Here is a 14,131-nt window from a genome sequence, read left to right on the forward strand (position 1 = left end):
GTGCTCGAGACACGTAACTGGTTTCTGCTTCAAACGGAACCAATGGAGAACGATCCAGGCGCCACAGAAGGCGACTCTCCGATTAACCATGGTGACGGTACGGTGGGCCATAAACCACCGGAGGCGCCATGAATACAGCCTTCTGGAACTGCCGGGGCTTGAAAGGGTCCCTGGTAGTTCGACGCCTAAAAGGGATTAAGGCAACTTATTCCCCGGACATACTCTTTCTGATCGAAACGAAGAATCCCGACGATGTAATCCGTGATGTTGCAGCACAATTGGGTTATGATTGTGTTAAGTGTGTATCTCCTTTGGGTATTGGGGGTGGTTTAGCTATGTTATGGAAGAAGACAATTTCAGTTTGTTTCAATGTTGTAGATGAACGAATCTTTGATTGCAAAATCAATAATAAAGAAGTTTCTTTCTATTTCTCCTGTGTCTATGGCCATCCAATTCGTCAACTTAGACATGTTCTATGGGAAAGACTTCAACGTATTGCTCTAACAAGACATGGCCCATGGCTAATGTGTGGAGACTTCAATGAAATCCTCAGCAATAATGATAAACGTGGTGGCTGCATAAGACAGAATTGGAGTTTTACTGATTTCAAGAATATGGTTAATATCTGCAAAATGTCTGATCTTCCATATAAAGGAAATAATATGACTTGGGTTGGTAAGAGATACAATCATACGGTTGAATGCTGGCTTGACAGAGCAATGGCCAATGATCAATGGCGAGCAAGTTTCCCGGCTTCAGAAGTGGAGTATCTCGAAATGATAGAATCTGACCATCGACCAGCTGTCATTAAAATCAGAAGAACGACTGAACGAGGTTTTAAACCCTTTCAATTTGATACTAGATTAATTTCTAACCCAGATTTTCAAGGAGTTGTGGAACGAACCTGGCTTGATTCTGCTTCCTCACATCTATCTCTCCAAGAGCGAATACGTCTTTGTTGACATACGATATCGGCCTGGAAACGTAATAATAATACCAACTTTGCACTTCGCATCAAAGAACTCATAGCAGAGATCGACCTTGCTCACACGAGTCCATTGACGTCATCAGATCATCTTTAGGGGCTTCGCAGAGAATTAATATTAGCTTACAAAGAGGAAGAAAGTTATTGGCATCTAAAGAGTCGCAACATGTGGATGCAACTAGGAGACCGTAATACGAAGTTCTTCCATGCTTCCACAAAGAATCGCCTAGCACGAAACCGGTTGACGTCAATCATGGATGAACGAGGTACTAGGCTTTATGGAAATAAAGATATTGTTACAGAAGCCACCACATATTTTGGTAATCTGTTCACCAGCTCTGGTCATACTCCCCTTGACTCTGTTCTCTGCAACATCACACCTATGGTTACTTCTGACATGAACCATCATCTCATCTCTGAGGTGACTGGTGATGAAATCAAGTCTGCCCTCTTTTCCATTGGAGCAAGTAGAGCTCCAGGTCCTGATGGCTTCAATGCTGCTTTTTATCAACATTATTGGAACACAGTTGGCCCTATGATAATTGAGGAGGTACAAAATTTCTTTGCGACTGCACGCCTACCAAGGGACTGGAATCATACGAACTTATGCTTAATTCCAAAGATTACTGAACCGAAGACTATGAAAGATCTCCGCCCTATCAGCCTTTGTAATGTTCTGTATAAGATCATTTCTAAAATTCTAACCCAACGGTTAAAAGGTGTCATGTCTGCAGTAGTCTCTGAGAACCAAGCTGCTTTCATCCCTGGTCGCTACATTACGGATAATGTGCTTCTTGCTCATGAAGTACACCACTCTCTTCAGGTTAGAAAACGTTGTGCTACTTCCTATATGGCTGTGAAAACCGATATAAGTAAAGCTTACGATAGGATTGAATGGAATTTCCTACGGGCTGTATTAGAAAAGAAAGGTTTCCACCCACGTTGGATATGTTGGATTATGGAATGTGTCTCCTCAGTGTCCTTCTCAGTTCTGATCAATGGAAGCCCCTATGGAAATTTTAGTGCAACCCGTGGCTTACATCAAGGCGATCCGCTGTCTCCTTCACTCTTTATTCTTTGTGCGGATGTCTTAAGCTCCCTCTTAACTAAGGCGGCTAGAGATGGTGCCATCAACGGTATCCAAATTAGTAATGGTGGTCCACGTCTTTCTCATTTACTCTTTGCCGATGATTCACTTTTCTTCTTAAAAGCAGATCACAAAAATAGTACAAACCTCATGAAGATCTTTAAATCTTACGGTGACGCTTCGGGAAAGATTATCAACTTTGATAAGTCTTCTATTACTTTTGGGAGTAAAGTTTTTCACCAAACACGTGAACGAGTAATAAACACCCTGCAAATACCAAATGTAGGAGGAGGTGGCAAATACTTAGGCTTACCTGAACAGTTTGGAAGACGCCAAAAAGATTTGCTTCAATACATACACACCTAGGTACGAAAAAAGATCGATGGATGGCAAACTAAATTCCTCTCGCCTGCCGGTAAAGAAACACTCATCAAATCAGTGGCGTGTGCAATGCCGGTTTATTCGATGAACTGTTTTAAATTACCAATGGAACTCTGTTCTGAACTGGATAGCCTAGTTGCACGATTCTGGTGGGGATCAACACAAGACAAAAGAAAATTATCATGGGTGGCTTGGAAGAAATTGGTTACTACTAAGAAGGAGGGTGGTTTGTGTTTTAGGGAGTTCCATCCTTTCAATCAAGCTCTTCTTGCCAATCAAGCATGGAAGATTCTTAAACGACCAAATAGCCTTATACACAGGGTTCTGAAGGCACGTTACTTCAAAGACACGACTTTTTTCTCTGCCAGTAATGGTACTAAACCATCTTACGGTTGGCAGTCATTACGGTTTGGTGGAGAATTGTTACGCAGTGGGGTCCAATACACAATAGGGAATGGCCAGAACACAAACATTGGAGATCCATGGATTCCGACTACACCACCACATCCACCTCAGTTACAAAACGAAGAAGAGGCGGTTTTACCAGTTCGCATATTGATTGATCCGCACACTTTCCATTGGGATTCACACCAACTACATCGTTATATCGATACTCATGACCATCATTTGATACAGAAGATATTTCTACCCCAAGTTCCTATGGTGGATGACTATCTCTGGAGTTATACTAAAGATGGGGAGTATAGTGTAAAATCTGGCTATTGGAAAGCCCTAAGTCTCCAAAGAGAAGAACATGCTCCAGTAGCACCTCTAGCAACATCTCCGGATATCGCAAGTACGATATGGCAACTTAACATCGCTCCAAAACTTAAACATTTTCTATGGAGACTCGCCTCAAGAGCCATTGGTGTTGCTGATAATCTACGCCGTCGCAACATAAACATTAACCCATATTGTTCATGGTGCTGTTCGGACTTTGAATCCAGTGAACATATTTTCTTTACATGCCCTCGAGTCCACCCTATATGGAGAATGGTTGGGGTTCCTCTGACCTTATTGGGCGACCCTAATATATCATTAGAAGACAAACTAAGGTACTTATTTCGTCTCCATAATGATTCGAGTCTTCCAATTTTCAAGAGAACATCTCCATTTTTGGTATTATGGCGCCTCTGGAAAACCAGAAATAATTTGGTATTTAACCGGAAATCAACCACTACTGAGGAAGTCTTCAAATACATTTGTCTCGATACGGAAGAATGGCTAAATCATCTAACACCACACGCGCCCATAACTACTACAACATCTAAGCCACTAAGCTACCATGCCCCTACACGCCGCAGCAAGTGGACACCCCCTTGCCAAGGTTGGGTTAAGTGCAACTATGATGCTTCCCATCATGAAGGTAACCGAGATTCGGGCTTGGGTTGGATCATCCATGATTCACATGGTACCTTTCTACACGGTGGGATGGGACGGTTTCAAGGTCGATATACTGCTGCGGAAGCCGAATGCTCTGCATTACTCTGGGCTTTACAATCATCATGGGCTCTCGGTTACCGTTCGATAGTTTTTGAAGGGGATAGCCAAACTTTACACAGAGCCCTGCATAGTCAGACAAACAACCCACGTCTCAGGAACTACGTGAACACTATTCTACAATGGAAACCAATGTTTAGTTCTATTCTTTTTACATTCCAATTCCGTGAACAAAATTCATGTGCTGATAAACTTGCCAAATCAGCACTTCTTTCATCACAGTTGTATGCTCTATTTACTGTCTGTCCATTGTTTTTACACTCCTCTGTAAACAACGATTGTACCAAAAGTTTCTAATAAAGTCATTGGAAGGAAAAAAAAAAAAGTATAGCCGGAGCTCTGTGGGAACTTTTGATGCAAAATAGACATCTAGAATTCTTCTACCATGTTTTCAAGTAGAATTGGTCGATAAACATTCGCATCAGTACGAGACTTTTCGAAAGTTTATCAGACACCCCAATTTTCTCGATTGTTCGTCTCGACCGGCTACCGAGGAATGGAAAATCTCAGAGTGATTTCGAATTTTAAACTACTTTCTTCGACTATCTTCATCCAGAACTCTTCTATGATGGTTGTAAGGAGAATCCATCGGAAAACATTTGCATCAATACGGGACTTTCCGAAACTTGGTCGAGGACCCTAAGTATTTCTCGTCCGGATGGGTCGACCGGTCGAGACATTTCTTCGATTATCGGCAGTCAGAACACTTCTATGATGGTTTTAAGAGAATCCATCGAAAAATATTCACATCGGTACGGGACTTTCCGAAACTTTGTCGAGGACCCCAAGTTTTTCTACCGGCTGATCGATAAGCTTCTACCGGTCGAGACATTTCTTCGACTATCGGCATTTAGAACTCTTCTATGATGGTTTTAAGGAGAATCCATCGGAAAAAATTTGTTTCTTCTTGTGTATCATTATAACCAAGATCTTCTTCGTCGCTATCACTATCATCATATCCTTCAGTTTCAGTTTCTGATTCATCGTTCTCATGATCTTCTTCTTCAGTATTATTATTGTCGCTGTATCCATCACTCCCATATTCATCATCTTCCGTATCCGTTATCTCATAAAAACCTGCATCTTCTTCATCTTCTTCTATTTCATCTTGTTCATAGTCCTCATCCATTGCATCTCTTTTGTCGTCAATATGATCACTGTACATACTATCTTCGTAAGAATATTCGAGTTCAGAATCATAAAGTCGACAAACGTTGGAAATGCATCCCTTGTTGGACAGTTCATCTCGACAAATAAATGTAAAGAGATGATGAATATAAACAAAGCTTGATTTAGACACAGCTTGAACGCTATTCTTCTGTTCATTGTCGTTGTCTACATGGTCCCAAGTATCAAACTTTCCTACGTGTATAACCTCTCCAATGATATCTAAAATAAATAAAAAGTAATCAGTATGAATACAAACCCTAATGTAAAATAATATAGGAAGCAGACCCAAATCATAGTTTTAGTTAATCTTAAAACACAATGTTGAAATAACTTACCGACCAAGTAATCATCACAATGAGAACCATCCGATATGTGTTTATAACCGATAAAATCAAAATACTCTCCACCTCCAACAATCATAGCCTTCTTAATCATGGTTTGACACAAAATAATAACTTTGTATCGATCAGTAGTAGTTTCGCAAGACCCATATTGATCCAGGACTTTGAAATTCTTGATTTCGAGCAAATCACCAACAGCATACTTGGAAATAAATCTATCATAAAGAATACCACGGATGGAACACTGCACCTTTTCACCCTACAAAAGTTGATATACTGGTTAAGAAAGATTATAGTATGTAATCGTAATATTTCTGAATTTATAGTTTTATTAAAATAATTTTAAAAACGCATGTTTTTTAGAAAACAATCAAACCTGAATATCAACTAACACCATCTCCAAACTTGGTCCAAGTTTTAAAAAATTCTCCTCCCATAATCATAACACTTTCATCTGAACTTTCCAGTCATATTTCTAAGGATTTAAACGTGACACACGATCAACAGGATGAATCTTCACCATAATGAAACCTGAATAACCATAGAAACAAATTTGTATAGCTATTGAAACTATGAACAGGAAAAAAAAATTATTAAAATTTGAGTAATGAAAATAAAATCTAACCCTAGAAAATCGTCCGAGGTATAAAAGTTTGGACAATGAATAGTCATATATATATACACCAATACTCGTTAAATTTATATATAATTATCGTTATGAATAATGTCCTTTATTAATAATTTAATATGGACATTTATATTTAACTTATATAAATCTTTTATTTTTTCTAATCTGCTCGTCCTATATTTATCATTATAAATATGTAAAATTTATATTTTTCTTAGTTTAAACTTTTTAAAAAAGATTAAGAAAATTTCAAACAGTCTATAAATAAATAAGCAAATATATAGTATATGTAATACGTATTATTGTAAAATTTCATATATTGAACCACTAATTACTAAAATATTTATCGTTTTAAAATGTTATATCTATACTATTAAAGCTGAAGTACCCAATGAATTTACACTATAGTTTCATTTCTAACTGGGTTAACACGCGGATCTAACTAATTAATCGGATATGTTAATCGGGTTTAATATTTTTAATCACATCCGTTAATCAGAAACTTTAATAACACGCGGATCTAACTAATCATTCAGATCTGTTACTCGGGTTTAATATGTTTAATCACATCCGTTAATTATTATTCTCTAATCTCATTCGTTCATTGTTTACCATTTATTAGATCGGGGTTTATAATGTTAAATCCCATCCGTTAATCAGAAGCATTAATCTCATTCGTTCATTTTTAGCATTTATTAAATCGCTTGATCCGCAAGTACAATGACCTCAATTTGCGTTGTTTATTTGGAAATTTATATATTACCGGTTTCGAAATCTAATAACATCTTACCTAAATTACAAATTCTAATTTATCATCATCCCATCAAATTAGGGAACTATAATCATCAAATATTAGCTAACATATTGGAGAATGGATCTTAGCCCTTAGTTTCTACTAAACAAATCACAATCCTTAATTTCAAAAAAATGACTTGATATTCTAACCTCAATCATCTTCGAATGAATATTGCGTCTAGAGAATATTCTGCTAATTATACTCTCAAATCGTTTAAAATTACCATAATTCAAGTATTTTCCATTCCAAAAACAAATTAATTATAACTCTATAAATTTGTTTCTACGTTTGCTTTTCAATCATAATCTTCTCGCAACCTAAAAAAACCCTACTCGAAAAAATGTCTATGGCTCTTCCCCTCTCATTCACACCACTCAAAGATCTGAAACCTTATAAAAACTCTCATGGCGTATCCAAGTCAAAATTCTTCATAGTTGGAGAATGTTTTCAGCTAACTCTGGTGAATCAATAGAATTGATTCTTGCGGATGAAGAAGTAAGTCTTTTATTTTCCTTTACCATATGTACTTTATATAAGCTTCATATAGTTTATAATTGTGTTTTTTATGTATAGGGTGACAAAATGGGAGCTTCTATTAGAAAGGATCATATGAAAAAGTTTGAAAACAGTTTGCGTGAGAACGATTGGAAGATAATCACCAGCTTTGGCTTGCATCCTTGCACTGGGATGTTCCGACCTTCTCATTTGAAGTACAAGATTACCACACGTTACGGTACCACAATTAATCAGTCTGAAAAGGCTTCTGATGATCACTATTTATCATTCACTAAGTTTGATGATATCCTTGCTGGAACCCTTGACAAAAACATTTTATTTGGTAAGTTTTAAATATAATTATTTTACATTGTTTATAGTTTGTTTTACATTTAAAACATGTTATACTAATCTGTCCTATATATATTTTCACAAATGTTATTGGTCTGTTGAATACCTTTATTTCGTGTAATATGTTTTAACCATTTTGTGTATCATATTATTGCAGACACACGTTACATTGAAAATGCTTTTGAGTCTTCCATTCTGATGATCAATCCACAAATACAAGAGATGTAATCATTTAAGAGCATGTATGTAATAATATCATTTATTTTAAATTCGATTAATCTATCTTTGGTTTTAAACGATATATATGTTTATATGTAGACTTCCAAATGATGGCTTGGCTTTGACAATCAACTCTTCTGGTGATAAAGGGATTTATATCCCCAAAAATGATAATGAAGGCATTGACTACCCTAGGGTTACAATCTCTGAGATGCTTGCTTACTCTCAGGTAATATATATATTCTATCGATTAAAATTTATTTAATCAAATTTTAGTGTAATTTAGACCTTGCTAATCGGGTTGATTTTTTATTTTTTAAATTTTTCAAATTCCATATTATATGTCGTAGGCAGGAAATTGTAGACTGATTTGTACAATCTCCGGAATTGATACCGATATGGGATGGTATTATTTTTGCTGTCGCCCATGTAACAAAAAGGTGTTTAAGGATGATGCTGTTAAAATCGAAGATGTGAAGAAGCAAATTAAACCAAGGTTTTGGTGTGAATAATGTGATGCTTGGGCTAAAATAACAGTTCCAAAGCATGTATATCCTTTTATCGAATTAATTTACTACTATCATATTTATACTATCTATACTGATATCCCAAACGTCATATTAATATGAATTTTTTTTGTTTATAGATACAAACTCCATTTGTCCATCATGGATCACACTGGTGAAAGCAAATGTTTTTTGTTTGATAGTTGGGCTAAAAATATCCTTGGAGGTGCTCCTGCTTCTGAATTTCTTAATGGATCCTTTGGTGAGGTATGCTTATAACACTGAATTAAAATTTATTCGTAATTCATGTAAAGACTAAATCGTAAATTAAATTTACTCTTAAACTTTGTTTGATGCAGATTGAGGATCCAAATTCAATTCCTGATCAAATTAAAGCATTGGTTGGGAAAACTTTCCAGTTTCTAATAACCGTTGGAAACGAAAATGTTTATGGAGGGTATGAGTTCTACAAGGTGTCTAATGTTTGGTCAGGCGAAAAATTCATTGAAATTGCTAATGAAGAATCAGAAAGTTATTTAGAGCATAACAGCATATTGTCTTCTGATCAGGTTTAAATCCTTTTATAATTTTAAAAATATTTTGACTTTTAGAGTTTATTGGACCATTAAGAATTTATTTTATGATTATTAAGAAAGATTATATCTCCTTCATCTCATTTACTGTTTCAGGCTTCCCTTATGATTACCAATGGTACAGAACCTTATGAAACAGATTTGAGTTCCACTTCTACACCTTCATCAAAGCGGAAGTCGGACAGCAGTGGTAATGGAAGTGATCGTTCAAGTTCCACCAAGAAACTGTGCTCCAAGATTGATACTATTCATGTTGATGGAGAAGAAGTTGTGAGGAAAGATTTGAATGAAGAGATTACAAGACAAGAAGAAGATCAAGTCAATTAGTAGTCATTGACTATTAATTTTCCCTTTCAACTAATGTTCAGTTATCGTATTGCTTGCTCTTATTCGAACAATTTAAGTCTTTATATTTTTACATTTCCTTTGGTTTTATTTTTGGATTTATTTTTCGATTCAGTTTTATTTCAAGATTTTTCGGATTATAATTATTTGCCTTGGATTAGTTCTACTTATATTATCTTCTTTCCTTATTTTCGTAAACTCAATATGAAACTAGATATGGAATATATTAGGTTATAATTAAGTCCAAAATTAAGACCATAGCAAGTCTTTCTAAAACGGATGGCAATATATATAGTAGGACAAATAAAAAAGTCTTTATTTGCTTGAAGCCCAAATAAAAATTATCAAATTTACTATTTTACCAGTTAATAACATTTTAATTATTTTACATTTTTATTAAATTAAACAGTTTATACATATACACTAGATTACATAGAATTTCGATTATAAATAGTTTTCTTAAAAACATAAATCATTCGAAAATTCGAATCTCAATTTATACAAAGTTGGATTTCCACAAATCACAAAAGATATTTGCATCATTTCCTTTGGTTAGTACAGTTTCCAAAAGTTGACTAACTTTTCATATCTTTTGAGTTAGAAAACCAGTTAGATTTATTAATAAATGATATTAACTTAGTAAAGAAAATTTGGAAAAATTCCTTTTGCTTGCTTTGCATATTATGATTTGACATGCATGCCTACAAAATCGTGTAAGATAACTCTTTCCAATAAAAAGAAGGAAATAAAATTTTCAAAATATTTAATTTATAAATACGATTCATCTTCTACACAAAATCAACTTTAAGAATCATTACTTACCATTGAATATCGAAATATTCATCTTCTCTTTCAACTTTACCAACAAAAAAAATGGCTGAAAACGAAGAGTTTCTCTTTGAGATCGAGAGTGTAACAGATCTGAATCCCCAAAAGACTTGCTGGTTCGTCTTCGTGAAGGTGCTAAGGAAGTGGAGGCCACCAATCGACTGTTTAGGGAAAATGACTGAGATGATTCTTTGTGATGAAACGGTAAATTTTTCTCCTTTTTTGTCAAAATAGTTGAAGTTTTAGCTTTTATAGAGATTAACCAGTTATAATACTTATACTGTTTAGATTTAAGTTAGATTTTATCATATTTTTCAGGGTAAAAGAATAGATGCAACTATTCCTCCTATCGCTTACATGTTTGACTTCGAAAGGGATATAGTAGAAGGTGAATGGTACTTGATGTCCAACTTTCGAGTCATAAACCCTCCAAAATTCCCTAGAAACTCAAACCATCCTTATCAGATAAAGTGTCTCTATGAGACAAACATGTATCATGTCGATCCAAGATCTGAATCCAACTTCTTTGATTTTCTGTCGTTTACCAACATAAACGCTAATCGGATCAATGACTCTTTCGTTCATGGTAAGGATATCTATAGCTTTCTGTCCTATTCAATATTTGCTTGATAGAAACATTAATATATTGTTGGAAATTTATATTCTTATTCTAGATGCTTTTGGTGTTATTTGGACTGTCTCGGCGATTAAGAGAATCCCATGGGTTGCTATTGAAAATGCAATACAAGCTGAATGTCTATTGGTAGAGATTGAGCTTAAGGATTCAACGTAAGTATTGTTAATTTTGGTTTCAGTTTAATGTATGATTGGTTTAATATAAGTAGTTTATGTCATATATTTATACCTTTTAAATTGGAACATGTTTTAGTGGTGAGATTGTCAAATGTTGTGCTGTGGGAGAATACTGTGATCGTTTCATGCATAGTTGGCATAACAAAGGATATGACGAGGAGTTCAATTACCAGTTAGGTAACGAGCCAGTTGTTTGTGTTCTTTGCCATTGGAGAGTCTCTACTTACGAAGGTATGATCTTGACAATTTAACAATTGGACAATGATACTATCATTTACTTATTAATCTTCATATTTAACAAAATTCAAATATCTTTGGTGTAGGGGAACCATGTCTCATCTCTGGATTCCGTTGCTCTATGATCTTCATGGATCATGATTTCGATGAAATAGACAGAGACAACTTACTGTAAGACGTTTCAATAGATGTTTATCCAAATAGGGCAATGTAGGTTCTTTAATTATAGATATGCTAATGCCACTATCATCTATGTTTTTGATTTCAGGACTGGATTCTTAGCAGATGTTATTGACGATGATGGTCCAAATGTGGTGGAAGAAAACTAAAGAAGCTCATCTATCTAAGTCGTTTTGTTTGGTTGATCCGTCTACATCCTTTTCTTAATGTTATAATTATGTAATGAACTTAAACCTATCTACCTCGGTTCTTATGCTTTTAATTCTTATGTTTTATTATGAAAAACTTAAACGATGACCATGTTTTATGGTCTTTTAATGGATGTTAACTATATTTATCCTCTTTCCATTTAAATTATAGTTTTAAATTTCGAAAACTCGGATTTAGTAGATATTGGGCTTAAACTTAAAACATTGGGCTTAAACTTAAAACATTGGGCTTAATACCCAAATTAAGTTAGAAGTAACAAAGTTTAAACTTACATATGATATGTTTGTAAATAACAAATGTAGAACTTAAAGATTGGGCTTCAATTACCATTTAATATATAATCATACAAACTTAAGTTGGGCCGAAAACTATTTCATATCCTTGATTATATCTTTCAAAAGATATGTAATAGTATAAATTTGGAAAATATTTCTAACAAATTATAAAAAAATCCTAACAACTACTTATATTATGTACTAAAATAACAATGGTTACCTTTTTTTTGGTAAACATTTACTTATTTAGCATAGCAAATACAATATTAAGTTTGATATAGGAATATTTTAAAGATCAAAACTATTTAGTCCTAAATATGCGAAGATAACTGTTCTATTTTATTAGTTAGAGTATCACTGCTAAATTCTCCTCTCTATATAGCAAAAACACGAACCAATTTTATTCCTTAGCTAAAGATTGATCATGAAACGGAAAAAGTGGGTAATAAAAATCGATACAAAGGAGAAATCGCTAATGCAAGTGCTTCAAAGAAATCTCGGAAGGCTGATTGTTCCGAAAACATAGATCCATTAAGACCAACCATCCTCTTATATATTAAAAGAGTACACATTTTGAAATTACAAAATTATGGCCAAAATTTCCCAAAATACCTTTTAATTTTTAAGAAAGGAGACTCTTTATTAAAATTGAAAGGGGTAATTTAAGTCAAATTGTCAATTAAATTCAAAATTAAGATCCAGTTTGCTGTTATACCCGCGCGTCTACCCGTGTAAAATCGGCGACAGTTAGGAGAAGAGAACGGGATGTGGTGGAAGAGAATGGATTTACACGCCGCCGCCAACGACGGTGAAGGGGAGGAAGATGATGGAGGAGGATGTGGATGTAGTGGAATCATCTAGAACAATATTTTCACCGTGTGTACAGGTGACGAATCGTGGCGGAACCGTGGCGAGGAATTCGACTGGAGCTTCGGAGACGAGTATTAATATAGTCCGACGGTGAGATTCGCCACCACCTCCGCCGGTTGGAGAAGATTCTTCGTCGTCGGTTTCGTGCTATTCTTCATTTTCAACAATTAATTTTCTAATTTCATTTAATTTCAATATTAAAAAAATGTTTCAGATTTCTGTTGGCGTCGATATGGGCTTCAGTTTCCCAAAAATATTGGTTAACAGCCGAAAAACAGAGCCCATCTTCTATTCAATGATATACATGACAAATTTCAAATTAATACATTACTTTAAAATTAAAGGAAGTGTAAAAGTATTAAAAGTAATCGTACAAAAAAAATCATTTAGTTGGATATGGAAATTAATATTAGTCATATTAATCTACAATGAATGAAAGCAGATAACGCTTTAGTCAAACTGAAAATATACTACGCAATAACAATAAAACTTCAAAATTACACTTTGCAAAATAAGAACATACCTTTCTATCTGCCATGTTATACCATGCACACAACTACGGTAAAATAAATATACCACAACTTCAAATCACGTACTCTAACTTACTAAATACAACTTTTTTTATTTAAAAATTATTTATATTACTGTACATATACATTTTTTTTTAACAGAAATAATTTTGTTCCTACAATTAACAACCATACTCATATACATATGTGAAATAGATAAAAAAATATTATTAACAAATAAAAACTTATAGAACAAATAGATATACATCATTCTACAAATAGATATACAATATTATGCGGTGTACCACGGAGTAAAATCTTAGTACTAATATTTTCATGCGAATTTTTATATTCATTTAAAAAATATCCAAAGCACTAATTTTAATAATTTTAGATACAGAAAATATCCAACAAAAATAATAAAACAAAAAAAATCATAACAACCGTTCTAAGTTTATGTTCATGTATTATGCAGTTACATTATAAAAAATAAAACAAATTATTTGGTGTATTCATTTTTCAATATATATATTTTTAACAAAGTCAATTAAAAAATTAAAAGGAACAAATTGTGGGTCAACATAACGGGTTAAAAGAATACATCTTTTATGATAAATTATAATATAATATTTAAATATAAAAAATATTTTAAAGTATATTGTGGGTTCTACAACTTATATTATTTTCATTTCCTACCTTTAAATCACTATAATACTAAATAATATATTAAAAAAAAAAACGATTAACACATTAACTTGCAAATTAGAAATGTCAAATTATGCAGCTCGAGTCCAACCCATTGAGTAATGGGA

At 34.0% G+C, this 14,131-nt stretch overlaps 1 protein-coding gene across 1 annotated transcript; it reads left to right on the plus strand.

The window, feature by feature from the left end:
• Positions 1-7,228: 7,228 nt before the first annotated feature.
• Positions 7,229-9,379, plus strand: LOC111829487. Its single transcript, XM_023778586.1, has 8 exons — positions 7,229-7,348; positions 7,462-7,726; positions 7,892-7,958; positions 8,053-8,182; positions 8,304-8,449; positions 8,663-8,726; positions 8,819-9,028; positions 9,149-9,379. Exons 1-8 carry the CDS (start codon positions 7,229-7,231, stop codon positions 9,377-9,379), a joined length of 1,233 nt encoding a protein of 410 aa, XP_023634354.1.
• Positions 9,380-14,131: the final 4,752 nt, after the last annotated feature.

This window comes from Capsella rubella, unplaced genomic scaffold (genome assembly GCF_000375325.1).
Source record: "Capsella rubella cultivar Monte Gargano unplaced genomic scaffold, Caprub1_0 scaffold_7, whole genome shotgun sequence".
NCBI classification, from domain to species: domain Eukaryota; kingdom Viridiplantae; phylum Streptophyta; class Magnoliopsida; order Brassicales; family Brassicaceae; genus Capsella; species Capsella rubella.